The 19,155-nt window shown below is 39.9% G+C and overlaps 1 protein-coding gene across 1 annotated transcript in view; it reads right to left on the bottom strand.

Moving 5' to 3' along the window:
• LOC144784810 (intraflagellar transport protein 70A) overlaps window positions 1-19,155 on the bottom strand; it is a 177,270-nt gene that overhangs the window by 23,401 nt on the left and 134,714 nt on the right. The window contains exons 14-17 of the mRNA XM_078663856.1: window positions 17,865-18,075; window positions 7,581-7,652; window positions 5,926-6,029; window positions 1,978-2,056 (exon numbers count right to left, since the gene is read on the bottom strand). Coding sequence (XP_078519982.1) covers window positions 1,978-2,056; window positions 5,926-6,029; window positions 7,581-7,652; window positions 17,865-18,075 — 466 coding nt within the window. The remainder of the gene's footprint in view (window positions 1-1,977; window positions 2,057-5,925; window positions 6,030-7,580; window positions 7,653-17,864; window positions 18,076-19,155) is intronic.

The following is a 19,155-nucleotide window of genomic DNA, read 5'->3' as shown; positions in this document are numbered from 1 at the left end:
CCACATGACTGGGATCGTGAGCATTGCGGGGTTGTCCGATTTTGGGCAGTGAGGAGTTTGAGGGGATGCTCCCTCAGCGCTGTAGGGTGCACGGCACAACAGTTCTTGCAGACCTTTGAGTTGTGATTACTCTCCGAACACCAGAGATACACCAAGTGTTGGTCTATTACAGACATCTGCCTGTGACAGGCACCACATGGTGGGCTTCTTAAGGGGCATCCCTAACACACCAGGAGAAGTAATTCTTGTAAAACACCTTGACAAGAAAAAGTCAGTCAAAAATTGACTGGGGGTAGCTCTCTCCGGATCTGCGCTGACTGGCAGGAGGGAAAAAAAGTACTATAAGTGCTGAGTTAGCGCCTGTATTAGCATTGCGCACATCATTTGGCTCTGTGTTAGTAGTGCCCATACGGGCACTACTAACACAGAGCCAAATGACGCTACCTACTGGCACGCAGGGGTACTGCTCAAACATTTCTGAATCAGTCTCATGCCTGGAGAATATACTAAGTTAAGGAATCTGTAGATAGAAGTCTCTATCAGACCTGGGCAATATGTTGTTGGAAGAAAAGTCAGAAGGAATCATAAAATCAAATAGGCGATTCAGGAATTCTTGGATTCTTCTGCAGAATGACTGAAGAATCCAACCAAGCATATCCAGCAGTGGAGACAACTCCATAACAATTGTCCACATGATCGACAGCACAGCTGAGATGAAGAAACGTAGCAATAACAGAGTTGCGCACATATCTTCCCACAAGCGATGCACATTTTCTGACAGAACATGGCAAAGTCAGGAAAGCATGCCTATGGCTTTACTGCACCACGTATGCTGCATTATCAAGATGGAGCTCAAACTTAGAGTAATGCTGCACATTCCGACACAGATTATCCAACAAAGCAGAGCAGAGGATTCCATTAATGAGAAACATAAGGTGAGGTTCCCCTAGTTTCCTCACAGTGAGATGCCTAGCTTTGGACTGAACAGAGTGGAGGAAGTAGGTGCTAAATTAAGTCTCTGAAGCAACTCGAAGCTTAGAGCCCACCAGATTATTAACAACCAGGGATGAAAAGAGGATTTTCCGCAATTAAAGGGCCTCCTTGAAACCAATATCAATGGTGGTAGAATCAATGGATAGCTTTACCCCGCACTGAGGGAGTCATTAGTTCCAACCAGTCAAGGAACTTGACACTAACAGTGAGCATGAAAAGAAAAAGATGAGGCAGATTGTATGTAGGGACAACAGCATTCAAGCAGGGGTATCTGCGAGGGAAGGCAATATAATATTCAACCCTATCAAGAAAGTAGAGAGAGACTGCCTGGCAAGAGACCGAAAGGGATGGGTAGGTAGAAGCAATACACAGGCAATTGAGAGAATTCTGAATTGAAGGCTGCATGGGTAAATAACCTTGAACCATACACGATTAGTGCAAACATTTGTTTGGAACACTTAACAAATCAAGAGCGATCACCCTTAAATCGCTTCAGACTGCACAATTTAATAAAAAGTAGGCATAAAACTTCATTCTGCATCATGAGCAGTGTTTACAATAGAGTCACCTCCTTCCACAGCAGAGTTCACAAGTTAGGTTGGAGGGAGAGCAGGAGGTGAGAATTTAGAAAGGACTCAAACATTTGCATGTGGCTCACTATTAGTTTCCTTCTCTATTTCCTCATTCTATTCTGGCCAATTACAATCATTTAGCCACAGGAGTTTTTTAGAAATTGATTAATTATTAGTTCCACTGGTGACAGCCTGACAATGATATGAGTTCCTATGAGGAAGCTGGATAGAGAAAGCAAATAAAACAGTAAACTGCACACCACGAGCTTATGTAGTAGCCTCAAAAACATTGTACGTTTCAGATTATTTTCAACATATTTGAGAAATATATAAACACATATTGTTTCTCTTTATAGCTCTCACCATCATTATTATATAGTAATGTTTTAAACCCCACTAGAAGCAATCTTACCTTTTTATTGTATGGTTCTAGGCTTTTTATGACTCGAGAAATGCCAAAGTCATAGTTTCCTTTTGCACAGTAAAGTGTTCTAGAGGAATGCAGAGACAAACACGAAAATAAACCTTTGGCACTCAAATGTTCTGTATTGTACTGTAGCATTGTATCATGAAATATTATGAATTAAACGTTCACAAAAATTATGAAATTTAGCAGAACACAAATGCCCTAATCCAGGAGGCATCATCTTGGGAGGAACGCATTTCTCTATACATGGATGAAATATTGTTGTATGTCTCGAACCCAGAGGACTTCTTGAGGAGACTGGGTGAGATTTTCCAGGTGTATGGAGCATTCTCTAGCCTGATAATGAATTTGGGAAAGCCCCTGATATTCCCTATTGGCAATTGTATACCAGAGTATGACTTGCCTCAGCCACAGACAGTGGCTACCCAACACTTTAAATAACTGGGATTGTGGGTACACTACGAGGAAAAACTGTCCCCTTTGCTTCTCAGGCTAGAACAAGATATTAAGCACTGAGTGACATTACTACTTTTTCTTCTTGGTAGAGCGGCGCTCTTTAAAATGGTCACACTACCTCACTTTACTTACATACTGCAAAACAACCAATACACTATCTCGGTGATGTTTTTTCAGATGGTGGATAGATTGGTTCAAACCTGCAGTGAGGGAATTTCCCACCTGAATAGCACTGGCTACCGTTCAGAGGTCGGTTTATGAGGGGAGAATAGCATTACCCAATGCCCGTAGTAGATATTATGAGACAGCCCAAGTTAGCATAATAAATGATTGGGATTACACCCCAGTCGATGACTTGGCCTTTCAGATGGATAGGGCAAGTATGGGACAGAAGGGATGGCTCCATATATTGGGTGGGAGGAAGTTAGGTGCAGATGCACTACCAGAGACAGTGATATCCACGTGGCGTAAGCTAATAAGAGAATTTGGTTGGGACAAGAGATTTACCCCAAGCATCCTACTATGGTAGGGGACAAGACTTGGCCTGGAGCTGGACCTTTCGGGATTTTACAGAACTGGGATGAAATTTACCTTGACACTGAGACATGTGGGACACAAAAGACATAGTGCTCTTTTGAGTTCCTACAAATGGAATATCAAATGTCGATGTAGACCATTAAATATCGAGTTGAAGATCCCTCCTGATAAGGAGACCACAGAGAACTCTGCGTTGGAGTCGAGACTGTTGGACCGCTGTATGGCTTCCTACGCTACTCTAATAACCAAACACACAGGGTAGCCTTGGTGGGCAGCGGATCCGATGGCAGGTAGATCTAGGAGAACTGGATGATGATGATGACTGGTGGGAGGTGGCCATCACAGGGAATTTACGCCTCATCCAGCACAAAATACTGCATAGTGTATTATACGGGAGCACTGCTGTTCTAAAATAGGTAGAGCTGGGGACGATAGATGCCTGCAACATTGTGATCTAAAAGGGACGTTACTGCACACGCTGTGGAGCTGTCCAGCCCTATGGGTGTTTTGAGAAGGGGTGGTGAGCAAGCTGGGGGAGGCTACGGCTATTACAATTGGGCACTGCCTTCTCTGTTAATGTAGGGTATTTGGAGAAAAACTGAGGCAAAGTCGTACAAGAGGTTGTTCAACCTGTGTTTTTTACTGGCAAAGAAGAAGATCACCTGGAAGTGGGGTAGCCAGGTGTGCTCGACACTCCGAGATTGGACCATGGGAATGGAGGTATGCAGACTGGAAGAAGAAATGGTGTATGAAGAGAGAGACCGCTCCAAGAAATATGAAAAGATGTGGGGAGAATGGCTCACCCAAGACTGAAAGTGGGCACTGGAACCGACGCACCATACCTGTGGGGCAGGGTAAGCTCAGAGCCTTGAAAAGTGATCAAGACTTGTTAGGAGATCCCCCAGCCCTGGTACCGAGTAGGCTACTAGGAAGAATACTGCAGAGGAGAACACACAAAATGCTGTATGGTATGTAGGGGTGGTGTATTGGGTAGTAATGGATACTGGTTGTGTACCCAAATATCGCCAAGTTCACTGCTTGGCTTTTCTCTTTTGTTTATTATTATTGTTTTTGTATGTTTGGGCAACTTTCTGTTTATTGAAAATTCAATAAATATAATTATTTTAAAAAAACAGGAGGTATCGGATCTCACACTTAGGAAATCGCATTTTAAATATGGGTGCATACCCTTACCTTGCTTATTTTACACCTTAACCTACCATAGCTGAGTCAATTATGATTACCTTCAACATCATTACTTCCAAATTACTATTACTATCACTGAAATAAAATGAATTCAAAGTTAATACATTAATAGTTAGGTAGGAGTTGAGGGTAATGGTGAACAATACATTTAGAGTTAGGGCAACCATGTGAATAAATCTGCAGCCCTCAATAACCCGCAGAATAATCCAACTTCTCCAGGCTGAGACCGGGTGGAGCAAATGAGAGGCCTTGAGATGGCCTGCATAGACTACTGTAAGATCACTTCCATGGGATTTCCAAGAGACCTAGAAGCAAATGACCAGAATGTGTCTGGGCCTGCAATACTGCAACTGCTTACAACCAGCCTTGAAATATCTCCAATGCCTCCTGGTAGGTGCATGAATAAAGTGCCGTGGTCTATACAACATGCACAAGGCTTATTGGACTACAGGTCCAAGATAACTGCAGAGACTTGCCACCCAAGACAAGCCCAACAGCAATGCCCTCCAATGAAACTAGTCGACAGCATGTTGTGTGAAAAAATGAATAGACTCCAGGAGCCTCTTTGATAAACCACTGTACCAAGGACCAACGAGAAATAAATGCTTGGAGGTCTCGAGAGTTGCACTCACCAACCAGTACAGAAGTATTACCTTTCCAATCAGAAATAACTGGTGCACAGTGTATATAATCCCTATCCTCAAAATCTAAAAGACCCCTCTGTGTTCCTGAATGGTATTACAATCGAAATATGCTTAAAATGACCAACTAAATTTAACCTGAGATAATATATTCCAAGGCTAGAGTTTATCAACCTGGTAACCACAAAGTCTCTTCTTCACAATATAATGCATCCTTAACAACATCCAGAACACGGGATGATTGACTTGTTGGGCAATCCCATATGCATCTCAACTACAGGTCATTAAGTGTTATATTAATGTGGACAAGCCCACAAAGGACAAACCCCATTGCATATATATTCCCTGTTAATCATTTTCAGCTTTCTGCACGTGGCCACATTTTGTATAGCTCCCATGATTTGGCAAATTGATGGCGAGTTAGCGGTAGCCCTATAAATATATAGTGGGTAACTAGCAGCAGGTTACTAAACTTTATTGAACATTTTTACGATTAACCATGCATTCAGACAATGGGTGGCTGGAGATAATGATTACAGATGATATCTCTGCACATCTTTCCTCTTGTTATTATTTAAATGCCAAGAATGTAGAATAACTGTGGGGACCGGGCTCGACTTGGTGGAATTCTGTGCAGAATTACCAATTCCGTCAGGCTTAACACACACATTTACTGCTTGCTCTGAACAGGTAGTCACTATGTGCAAAAGGCTTGTTGAGACCAGTGGTGACAGCGAGAATTGGGGAGGGTGGAAAAGGGAAGGGTGTTGCCTGGCAAGGTGGAACATTATACTTAGACGGCCAAGTGGGGACATGGATTACGGAAAGACTGCACTGCACCCTTTTCCCAATGAGACTTCACTGGTTGGATTTCCTGGCTGATACAATTAGGTCAAATTTTCTAACAGTTCTGGTGGAGGACCACCATTCTACTTATAATTCAGAGAAACGGAATTCCACTCCGGAATTGTGATCCGGTCAAATTATAATCAGGCCCTTAGTATGATGGTGTGTGTTGCTTCTGCTACAGGAACCAAGTATGGGAACACTTCTCTCTTTAATAAGAACCAGAAAATCACAATGCAAGTCTTACCCGATGACGAGGTTCACAATACATAGGTGGTAAATTTTCTTGTCTGGATCATCATATGCCAAGGTTTCCTCCTCCTTTTCGATCTTTCTCATGAGTTCTTCTGCCTTAATTGAAGAATAACAAGTCACCAGTGCGAAAGCATGATATATTGACAACGTTTATTTGATATATATGTGAATAAAGAGAGAGAGAGAGAGAGAGAGAGAGAGAGAGTGAGCGTGTGCAATGTGCTATTTGTTACCACTCTTCAGTGTGGGGTGGCGCCATGACCCGCGAGAGGTGAAGCCTCCAGTGGGTCATGTTGCCCATTCGCTCCTACAATGCTCATAAATATATTACATTGTGCAATTTTGCACATATTGTATATGCCGTGTCAATTTTCCAAGTTTATTTAAAAAAAGATTATACCACAATGAAAATGGATTTCATTTATGCAGTGAAGGAAAATGACATTGAAGAGGCCTCAGTACTATGAGGAGAGTTGGTTCCACGTGCAAAGCAATTATCATATGCAATCTGCGAGGCAGTAAACAGTGAGTCTCTCATGCTAAATTCGCTCTGCTGTGATAAACGTGAATTTGACCTTTTAACTGTAGTAATAAATATGTGAATGTGCATTTGTTAATACAGTTGCTGTATGCATTACTGGGCCACATTTATTCACCTGCCATGGTGTACGTGTATTATATCTAAATATAACACACACACACACACACACACACCCACACACACTCACACACACACACTCCCCCCCACCCCCACCTCCGCCTAACTAGGTCTTGAGTCTATCCTGCATCATTAATTCTATATTAAGTATGCAAAACTAGGGTCTCAAAATATAAAATGTAGTGTTGGGGAGGCTACATTTTTTTGATTGATTCCCCTCCCCCCTATTTACAAGATTAAAAACTGAAATAGATGGTTATTAAATTAACTGTCAGGTATATTCAACGTGGTTTTGCCCTTTATAAAAGGCCACAATTGTAGGGTCCTGCAAATTCATCAGGAAATAGGGTCCCCTAATTTGAACAGTCTCTTTTTTTCCAGATGTGAAAACAGAGGGTTAAAGACTTAAGGGACAGCTACCTGCTCAATGATGAGGACAGGAAAGGAGGAGTACAAGAGAGGATCAAATTTAAATATCTGTAAGATATTTCCTCACGGCTGTTTGCTGCCCAACTCGTGCTATACACTTAGGTCCTCACGTGCCACCCCGACTGGTGAAGGTAAATGGCTAGGGCACGCCTTAAAGTGATTATCAGAATATCACTATCGGAATTTTCTCAAGAGGCTATTATTCCAATGTTCACCCTCTCCTTAGATTATAAGACCCAAGAAAGGTGTCCAGAAGTGAGAGACTTACTAAAGTAAAACTGACAGTCACAGAAGAGGAAAATCTTTATATGGCTATGGAGGGGTCACAGCAGACAAGACTGCTGTCAGTATTAACTATAAGCCACTGTGGTATCTCCACACAGAACAGATTGAGGAAGTGTTATTGTTTCAAATAATGTGTGACTGGAATCTAATTGAATAAACCTTTGTAATAGGCGCTCTATACAAATATCAGTAAGTGATAGAAAACATATTAATTACCAGAATATATATAATTATTTTTGTTTATTATTATTTTTTGTACATTATTAATCACTTACCTCTTCGTTTTGACTCGTCATGATGTACGAAACACACAAATTGGCCAAGACTATTGCGCTGACATTTAAAATCTAAAATATCAAAGACAGACAGAGCAGTTTTTAATTCACTCCTTGATTTACATTATGGGAATTAAGCAGACAAGCAGGGAAACGAGTTATGTTTTTGTATAATTGTGCAAGCCCAGATGCTTATAATGCAATAACTGGACAAGATGGTGAGGCCAACATGATCTTATACCCACCATGTAGTCTGTTTCAAGCCCTATGTTTGAGCCAACCACTGCAATGAGGAATACAACATTGATAAATCAGTCTATTTTGTACATAATAAATATACCAGCATTTAGGAAATATGTATAAAAAACAACTAGTGATGAACAAAACTAACTGGGCATACATTTGTATGGTGCCATCATCAGCCAGGTTTCCAAACAAAACAGGCAAAAGTTGTAACACTGGCAAACGGCAGCAAGAATCCGGATTTCATTAGTATTTTTTTATGGTAACAAACAAGTGAAAATCAACACAAACCATGCAATTTTTATAAAAAATACGATTTGAAATTTAAATGAAAATGAACGAAGGTTATCTAGTCCGTTTTCAACGTGGAGGCAGAAAAAAGGAGAAAGGGACCTCAGTCAGAGATGAAGAGCACACAAGCAGGAAGCTACATTGGTACTATTGATGATTGATGTTCCGCGGCGACAATAGAACATCCATTGAATCGCTTCACAAACGGGTGGGTGAGATGTGGTTAATCTAATGAACTGAGCCATCTCTAGATATAAAATTATGAAAGAACTTGTTAGCACTGCTACATTTTTACAAATCTTCTAAATACAGATGCTAAAAACTCCGGTTTTAAGTAACTCAGTGCAATGCCCACACACATCAGATACCGTGTATGTTAAGTGTCTGGAGAGAGTCTGAGAATCATCTGCCAATCAATAACACACACAATATCCTAAAACCAGTAACCTACATAGTATTTTTCCTGCAGAGTTTGCTCTCTGGGTCACGTGGGGCTTAGATGGTTTTAAAACACTAAACTGTCTCTTGAGACCTAGCCACCAGTATAAAATATGACTCAAATGGAAGTTGAACCTATTTTATGCTATCATTTATCAGAAGTCAAAAACAAATTGTGCTCCCTCCTGCGTGTGGACAAACGCCATCAGGTTCTACTGGTCACCACGGTCTGGTTCTAAAGAGATGGACAATGTAACTTGCAGGAACGTGAGGATGCTGCACTATCAACTGACGTGATGTGAATGTGTTCCGTGCATGCATGTAAAGGGGTGTGGTAGTCTGGTCAATGGGATTCTTATTATTGAGATGTCTTATAGTGGAGAAGTGTGGCTCAATGGTTAGAGCGGCAGACCCTGATGCAGAGGTCTGGCCCGGGACCAGGGTTCAATTCCCGACGCGGCAGGGTCTTGGGCTCAATGTCCGCGGACTCGATAATTCTCGCCTCGGTGCCTGCTCTAATCATGGGTCCCACTCTGCAACTCTGGGCAATAGCTTGCTTAATCTCCACAACGGCCCCTATAGCGCTGGGATGCCTGGCTTCACCTTGGGGGTGCCCAGTAGGGAGCATCTCACAGGGAAAGCCAGGAAGGGTTCCACAGCGGTATACAGCGCCAGGATGCCCCGAGATGGGGCGGCAGTGCGCTTTACAAGTATACCTACATTTACATTTACATTTATCGAGCTGCAAAGAAGAAAAGGACAGTGAATACATTTCTGAATTATGTGTAGAATAATGGATGAAGAAAGAAAGTTAATATATGTTTGTGTACTTTTGAGCACTGTGATAGACGGCCTGGTGAACATAGTCTAAACATGAATTACGTTTGGATTTTGAGATGTCTTACTTGTATGCAGCTTTGAGTATGGTGAGGTCTGTTGGGATCATGTATGACACTCTTTTCAGTTTGAATGTTTCCCTCTTCTTGATGTTAGCTTCGTGGTAGTCGTTTAGGTTTGATTCATCTAGCGTGTGGTAGCAGGGATACTTGCACTTTTGCAATCAGTTGTAGGGCAGTGATGAACTGAATTTCATTTCATTTGACGTGGTGAGTAGTAATCGTGAGACAGAGAGTCGAAGCCCACATTTGGGGAGTTCATGAGGCCCCACTCATGCCTTTGACTGGAATGGTGTTTAGAACCATGTCATGGTGAAGGGTGTGATGTGATAGCGAAACCAAACTGCAGGTAATGGTGTGAGGCAGGTTAGGTATGATGGTGAGGCATTCTCTTGTGTGTAGGTGATCATGGTACAACATGTTGTACCCCTTTAGGATGAGTTACTGAATTATAAGTAAATATATGGATGTTATCCAGATAAAGATTACATATCATCTGTTGTGTGTAATTATGCCTACTTATGTACTGCAGGTTTCATAGCTTAAGTAGTATTAAATGAGCATACAGAGAGTGCGTGTGAGTAGGCGATGTGGTCTGGAGTTGGTGTGCAGGGTTATGTGGATGGAAATTTTCAGGACGGAGTGTGTGCTCGGTTGTTAGCGTATGGGTTATTGGGATAAGATACGTAATAAGTGTGGACATACACGTTGTAGCTGGCCTGTGAGATACAGTATATGGGCTCAATGTATAGCAATGCCAAACAGAGTAATTTCTTGCTGTTTTGTTAGTTAGCTGTGACTCCCTGTTGTATGCCTTTCAGAGCCAGCTGAATAAGGCATGCGCTGTGTAGCATGACTAGACATGCAACCACAACAAGAAGTTATAAAAAGAGCAGGAAATGGTTCTCGATGAAAGGTCGCTGAGCTAATCTCAGAAAGCTGTAGGTCTGCAGGCCATGCAGACTGGGGGATTACATTATGGTAAGGAACTCCAACTTAGAATGTGAGTTATCAGTGGAGGAGGATGATGCTTCTTTTTGCTAGACTTAACATACTTAGTTTTGAGCTCAAAGCACCCAGGTCACACCCTTATGTTTCAATTCCAGAATTTGAAAAGTAGCAGGGTGTTTTAAAAAGTAGAAATCCTGGTGCCTCAAGGAACACATATACGCAAGGATCAACAGAGCAGTCTAATGTTGCAGATCACAGGATCTTACTCACCAACATAGTAGACCTAGTTTTTTTTTACAACAAGTCCATTAGGGAGTTGAACCCAAGTGCAGAAACCACTCCACCCTAACATACAATCTACTTGATTCAAAGTCAGCTTTTTATTTGCTCCTCATCCCCTTTGCAAAACTGCCAAAACTAAACTCGGAAGACCTGTGAGCCTGACTTGATTTGCAACATTTCTGGGACGTTTTCTACAAATGCAAGGGACAGCATTCTCCCTCCATGTTTTGGGTCATAACCATGCAAAAAAATAAACTAAAACACAACCAAATAATCCATGGAACAGAGAGGAGTACAATGTTGTGGTCAAGAAATGTAGACAGTTTGGTAAAAAAAGGTCCCTTTCACTTGCTCAGTAGTCATATCAGGCCTACAATAATGACTATGAAAAGACTGTCAAAATGGACAATTAAAGATTTATTTCGAACTAAAATATAATTAATATGAAATTACTGATCAAATCTCACACAACAGTGAGTTCTTGCATACAGAGTATAATGATGAAAAAACAGATCTTGCACAACATCAAACACTATTTTAGCACCTGAATCACATCACACTGCATCTAGCAGAGACATCAAAACAGCTCCAAAGCTTCCTTCCACATACCTTCGACAATGACCCCACCACAGGTGTAAGAGAGCACAACTTACACGGCTTCAATAAAAGCATCGACCTGGCCCGCCTTACTCAACAGAAATGAGCCTTAACCTGACCCTCCCCTTTAACGGATGGACTGCTCACAAAGGCCTGCATTCTTCCTGCAGTAAAGCAAGTCGAAGATGATTTAGCCATCGCTGACCCTGAGACAACAGGCTCATCTCTAAAATCTTCAACCATCAGTTAGCTTCTCCACTCCAAGTATGATAAGCAAAAAGCTCAGTCTTCAACTGAGGTCCTCCAAGGTAGCTAGCATGAAAATCATAGCAGAATGGACTTAGTAGATAGAGCCATAAGACATGAGGCATCACAGCCCCACTGACCAGCTTCATATTGTCTTCCTCTCTCCCAGTACCTACAGGAGACCACAGCCTAGAACAAGGATTAGACATATGGTTAGACCTTCTGGAATTTTTGTGCAGGAGACAGCAAACGTTCCTCAACTATGAATCTAAAATAGTGTGCAAACACTATTTATACTTGTATCTATGGAGGTTCAGCACTCACAATTTGACAATTACATCAAATTGATAGATTTATATTTCAACATGTGTTTTTTTCACCTTCCGCAGCATGCATATCCACGACTACATATCATGCATGTAACAAATGCATATCAAGAAAGTTGCTTTTGTTAAAAGATTCTTTATTTGTTTTCCTATTTAAAAAATCATCACGCCAAAAGACAGTAGCCACAGTAGCTGAAGCCAAAGCGTTTTGTCCTGCAAGGGCTTCTTCAGGGCTCTGAATTGTAGGCGAACAACATTCGTTCTTTGTAGTATTATTGTATACAAATGAACAGGGATTTTGACATCAAGTAAATGTATCAAAATTGGAGAACATGTGCTCCTCGGTTAAAAATGTGCATAGCGTCTGCTTCGGTGGTACTATTTATACCTGTCTTTAGAAGTACTGTGAAACTTGAGCTAAGCCCCATTGTATGTGGTGTTAAGGCCAACCAACACTGAGGAAATAGCAATCAGACTTATTTGTGCCGTTCCAAACCTTCAAGACCAAGCACTCAGTGCTCTCGTAATACACATCCCCAGTGCACAAGTGAAGCACCTCACCAAGTGTTCCCCGGAGGCGCATCACACAGTGCTCTCTTGAGCACTTGCTACATTACTCAATAATTCCGGAAGGCGAGTCACCAATTTCACCATGGCCTTCAACACTCTGTTCTCACTGGGCTCCCCTGCAGGACTTCACTTTTTGTGCCTCTGATACGCATCACCTTGTGGTCATGCTACGGATAATCCTGCGCTAATCTTATGCAAATCCCCCTTTTCTGAAATGTTGTTTTAGCTCCATGGGTGTCTATAAGTGCGTTGGTCTCTGTACTTATATAATGTAATGTATGGTGGATTTGAAGGATGCTGCTGGTCACCCATGAAGGTATCCAGGCACCAAAGGTGTTTGTGAACCCCTACTGCTTGCAATGTACACAATTTAAACCAATTGGCGTTATCAATGGTTGTTTAGATATATACTGGAAGGTATAAGAAAAGTATATGAGCGGGCAGTCAAAAACGACCCAAGAATTTGCAGCTCTGCAGTTAGAATAAATTGGTGTTACTACAATGTAGTATCTTGCACACTCGAAAGCCTTAGCTAAAAGCACAAAAATGCCATGCAACTCTCAAATCACTGCCACACACCAACAAAACCACCACACTTGGCAAGTCTTGCAATTACCGAAACATTACTCTTGCACCGACATTCCTCAATGTTACACTTTCCCAGCTTTGGATTGCAGAAGGAAATGTAAAAACGCATGTTATGCTTAATAAACATATTTAAAACCAGATCAACAGGCATGTTTGTTGAGAGAGCTGGTCATGCTGTCAGAAATCATAGCATCAAGGAGACATGGTGTTCGATAAGGATTATCAGCATAAGTTTCACAATATCCCATTTTTCTCCACCCCTCCGTAAAAACACCACATATTCTCTGTATGTATTGAGAGGATCTCTTTGGTTTTAATTTAATGAACCTCATACTGTTATAAATATTCTGTGCACGTTGCATTGCACCACATGGATGTCAATGGGAGAAACATCAATTTGCTGCCCTCCCATCATTTATTTTCAAATTCTAAGGCTCTGGAACACTAAAAAGTGAATTTGCTAAAGTTAAATGCAGGGACAAATACAATAATACTATGTATATATATATATATATATATATATATATATATATATATATATATATATATGTATATACACACACACAAACACACATACACATACACACAAGTAATGCTAATAATGCTAATAAAGGTTTATGAAAAAAATGTATTCCTTTCTCACCTTATTTTACCAACTTAATTGATAAACCACATTAGTCAGAAAGAACATAAAACAGTAAGTGCTTTTGGATATAAAATGTGTTGTAGATTTTTTAAAGGCTAATTATTCGCAGTTATAAAAGAACAAAACCATCCAGGGATCTGGTGACACACACGTGGATGCTAAACCAACGAGTGCCCAAGCCAAACGTGGCAATCATATAAAACTATTTATAAAAACCCTGATTTGTAGGTAGTGAGATATGGGATCGGGGAAAAGGAGACATTTGTGATAAAGAAGAGGAATTTCAAGCTTGATCCAACTTAGTCACCAACTACCATGTGAAAACAAATAAGACATGAAAGCATCAGCTCTTTCACAAAAGAATCAAGTAATGACGCAAAATCAACTAGTTGTGGGAAAAAGTGCACATTGCACAAAACAAAACACTTCTCAGAAGAGAAAGTAAACCGTGGAATTCAGCAGAATTAGATCAAGATACGAAGGAAGCAGGGGGCTTTCTGTATAATGCTTCATGGTATGCAACATAAAAGTATTTAATAGTTCCTTTTTACATAAAGCACACATTCTATTATATATTACACTGGTAGCAATTTGCAACCAGTATTTTTTTTTACTGTGTGGAATTTTGTGAACCGACCTATGGACTAATAGGTCAGGTCGGAAAGTTGCGAATCAGAGTGGGCCGCAAACCGATCGACCTCCTGAATACTCATGTGGTATGTCGCAAATTGTTGCTCGCTCTTTTGGACACAATCATAGGAATGGGGACCTGCAAGAGCTAATGAACCATGATCTTTATGAGTGTGTTTAAATAAAGAAGACTTTTTTAAAAATTGCATGTTGTTTTCCTTAACCCCTTCCACGCTGATGACGAGCTGGGCTCGTCATCAGGTAGCCTCCTCGCACGCTGATGACGAGCCCAGCTCGTCACGTAAAGTGCGATTTAAAAAATCTCAGCGTGTGGGCGGAATTCCGCCCGCACGCATGCGGTTAAAGAACATGAGCCTATGTGTACATTTTTTACGTTTAACAGAGAATGGGAGTGGCCCATCAGTCTGCTCTCCCTCAAATGTTTTTTAACATTCGCAATGAGAAGGGGTCCAAAGGTGGCCCTCTTCCCTTTTGCGAATGGGTTATCACCTCAATTTGGGGTCGCTAACATTTCAATGGATTGCTAATGGAATTACGTTGGCAATCTATTGATAAATTGCACACTGATTTGTTATTTGGAAAAGGGGTCCACAACACCCCCTTCCAAAATACCAAATTTGTTTCTAGTTGCAATTCTATTTCAGGAGCTGATAAAACTTTACAGACTCCAAAAATAGATTTTTTTCGGTTGAAAACTCAGATTCGGAGTATTTATGATGAAAAAAATGGACGGTACACGTGGCCCTAGTTTTGAGTATATTAGCTATGTATTGCTAAAACAGATTACTAAATCAGTAAATCGGTATACTGTATGCACAGGAAAGAAAAACTACTTACAGTCTGCTATGACTAGATCTAATTCTTAATCTTTTAATAGGTGTTAAAGCGATTTTCATGGAAGTACCAATGACGGAAGAGTCTTGCTCTTTACTTTCTTTTAATATTTTAATCCAGGCACTCATTTTTTTTTGTGTTTTATTATTGAGAGTGGTGGAAATATTTTCTTTATTAAATACATTTCCTATAGCAAGCTCTTTAAGTTTTGGATTTAGCATGATGAAGGACCAGTTAAGATTTGTATGAGAATGATTTATCTGACTAGAGATTTCATCCCATGATTTCCACCTATTACCCATCAGGAAGTCCTCAATTTTCTCAAAACCATTTTCCTTCCAGAGATTTAATGTATTTTTGTCCATAAGGCCAGCATCACCCAAGCTAAAATTTTATAAATTCGTCTTATTACTTAAATTAGGTAAGTCCTAAAATTAAAAAAAACGAGTTTTCAGCTTAAAAATCCACTGTAATGTCTTGTATCGTACTTTCTTTGGATCTTACGAAATTCTGACCGGATCGAAATTTTTCAATTCTAACAGCATCTTTTTCATAAAAAAATGGTCTGCCTCATGAGGGTCTAAAAAGGAAAACCTATAACTATAATGCGCAAAAGAGGCAAAATAGTATTCGCTGATATTTGGAAGGGACAACCCTCCTTGTATGGATGGTAAGTATAAAATGCTTAGTGTAAGTCTGGCGGATTTTTTTGCCCATAAAAAAGAGGAGATCAATGCATCTACTTTTTTAAAATAGGAGGCCTGAATTGCGCAGGGTATTGCGCTAAAAAGGAAATTAAAAAGAGGTAGCACTGACATGCGAACTAACGCTGCCCGTCCCATAAGAGACAAAGGTAGCAGATTCCAGCGGTCTAAAAGTGAACCCACCTTTTTTAATAGAGGTAGAAAATAAAGTGAAAAAAAGTCGCCCAGACTATCCGATATAAATATTCCAAGATATCTCTTTGGATTCGTATTGTATGTCCGCCTGAATTCTGGTACTAAAGTGTCTACAGTGCAGTTGGCTAAAATAATTTCCGTTTTATTAACATTAATTTTGTAAACCCCTAGTTTTTGAAAGTCAGAATTTTTTTTTAAAATCTTCAATTGACTTGAGGGTTTAGAATCCAAAAAAAGGGCAATGTCGTCTGCGTATAATTTTATATTTGTCATTCCTGCTATTGGGGCAGTCTCGGTTTTAATATTCCTAATAGCAATCGCCAGGGGTTCAATAAAAAGTGCAAATAAAATTGTCGACAAGGGACATCCTTGTCGCGTGCCTCTAGTAACCTGGCAGGACCCAATATTAGTATTATTGACGATAATCTGTGCCCTGGAATTCATATAAAGTTGTTGTAAAAGTGAGATAAAAACATTCGGGAAATTAAAACTATGCAAAATTGCAAACAGGGAAATATTAAAAGAAAGTAAAGAGCAGGACTCTTCCATCAATATTATTGAGAGATGGAAAAAGAGGGAAGATATTGTAATTAACCAGCAGGTTTGGGATAAAATAAATAAATTTAACAAAACCATATTCCGAGGAGCAAATTTTAAACGCATGCAATTTTATAATAAGTGGTTAATATACAGAACCCCTTCCTTCTTACATAGTATTTCCCCCCAAGTAGCCGATAAATGCTTCCGGTGCGAAGAGAAAGGCACTTGGAAACACATTGTCTGGGAGTGTTAAAAAATCCAGGTATTTTGGAAGGAAATAGAAAAATATCTCTCATTCGAGCTCAAATCAATATAGTATTTGATGACCTAATTCCCATTTTAGGTTGTTCCCTTAGTTACACCTCACATGATGAGTCCCTATTCATAGCATCCTTAATAGCTAAATCCCTCATATTACAGTCCTGGAAAACAGATCTTGTACCATCTTTTCAGGCATGGAAGGCAAAACTACTTCGAATCCAGGGTAGGGAAAGAAAACATGCTTTAAGATAAGGGGCTCTCAAAAAATATGACAAATATTGGAGTGTGTTTGACTCTTAATTTCTCTGCCATTATCCAACTCGACCCGCAATTCCCTGAAATTCTGATTAGTCTGCTAGATTGTCTTGTCTACGCACGTTGCACTTTACAATTAAGCTATGAAAGGATGACTGTGATGATGCTTAGTGTATTTAAATGCTTTCCATTTTATTAATTCTATCTAAGTTTCAAGCAGACAGTCTATCTGCTAGTTTGTCTTGTTTATGCATGTTGCACTTTACAATCAAGCAATGAAATTACGACTGTGTTGATGCTTATTGTATTTAATTGTTCTACACTTTATTAATTCTATCCAAGTCTTCTGAATATTATTGTCAGCCTGTTAGTTCACTCTCTAATGCACTCTGCACTCTGCACTTTATAATTCAAGTTTTGAAATGATAAATCATGTAATTTTCTCTTATACTCTCATGCCTCGTACTGTATTAATCCGTTTTCAAATGTGTTTTTTTTCTTTTTCTATCTGTTTTATTTGAACTCTCAATAAAAAAAAGAAATTTAAAAAAAAAAAGGAAGTACCAATGACATCCTAAACACAGATTATAGAATTCTGAAATAAAAGACCAGGGGCCAGATGTACAGAGCCTTTTTTGCAAATAGAGACCTTGAGATTCACAAAGACACAGGTTTTGTGAACTCAAAATGGCTTTTTAGGTACATTGTAAACCCATTATGCAAGTTGGAAAAGCCTTTACAAGTAACAATCCAGAGAGGAAGGTACCTACATTATCGTAGTGCTTTTTCACAATAGGCTCATAAAATCCAATGGCCTCTTTGTACTTGTTCTCCTGCATGAACAAGACATGAGCCACATTCAGCTTCCATACGTCGTGCTCGTTGCAAAACTCCACCGACTTCCGGAAGATTTTCTCCACCATTTGGTAATTCTCCATGTTCCAGTAGATTTTTGCTTGGGCCATTAATACTGGGATGTACCTTAGAATGAGACATATGTTAGTACTGAAATTGTGAGTCATAGTTTTAAAGACCTCACTTGTGCAGGTAAAGTCTAGAGGAATAAATAACATTAGCTTGGTCCAAGACTGTTATTGGGCACATCATTTCCCACTCACTTTGCAGGTCTACTATTTAAAAAGCTGCCTGTTTATCGGCCTGCCTTCAAGTGATAATTACATTAAGAGAAAGCACGTCCGATTGACCAATAATTAAAACCTGTGATTTTGTTGGCTTGCAATATCATTCACATAAAAGGTAACATCTTATAGATGTGGAATCAACTGAGAAAATCATATACATATATTTTATGCCATAAAATCTGAAGAAGAAAACGTAAGGGAAGCTCAACAAATTCTAACATAGAATAACATACATTCTCTTTTGCAGGAGTTACTGGATTAAAATAGATCAGTGGAAGGAGTTATAAAAAAAAACTATGGATACATTTCGTCTATTTTCCATGGGGTTCCTACAGCATTGCTCCAGTATTATTTAAACACAGTTACCTCAAGCCTTCTATAGCACCTCATTAAGGATGTCTTATATCACATCAAAGCATACTTAACAACGTCCATTCAATTATATGAATCACAGGAACACACGGACCAGATACAGAAGGCTAAGTAATACAAACTAATGCTAAGTATTCAATGTCTAAAAACGTACACAAATAAGTTATGAGAACCTTATTCTAATTTGCGTGAAGATCACGCGAATGGAGCCCTCAGCTTCACGGCTCAGAGGGTATCCCTTTACAGGCAGTCAGGTTAAAATCCAACCCTCATTTAAACAATTTAAGGAATAAACGTCTAGCGCTTCAGTGACCATGGGTTTAGGATACATCTGTACTGACATGAATGTTTAACATTGATTACAGAACAAGGACAGGGGATCGGTATTTTTGTAGTTAAGATAGATGGCAAGAAGGAGAGCAAGCCATGGGTAGGTGGGAAAGTTTAATATAAAACAGGTCGGCTCTCATAAAGACAATGGATTTAATTACATTTTTATTTTGCAGCAGTTATATCTTTTAAGATAGGAAACATTCTCAACTACTAG

The sequence above is a fragment of the Lissotriton helveticus genome, chromosome 10 (genome assembly GCF_964261635.1).
Source record: "Lissotriton helveticus chromosome 10, aLisHel1.1, whole genome shotgun sequence".
NCBI lineage: Eukaryota > Metazoa > Chordata > Amphibia > Caudata > Salamandridae > Lissotriton > Lissotriton helveticus.
The sequence above is the reverse complement of the archived record's forward strand: the minus strand, read 5'-3'. Positions and strand labels throughout refer to the sequence as shown.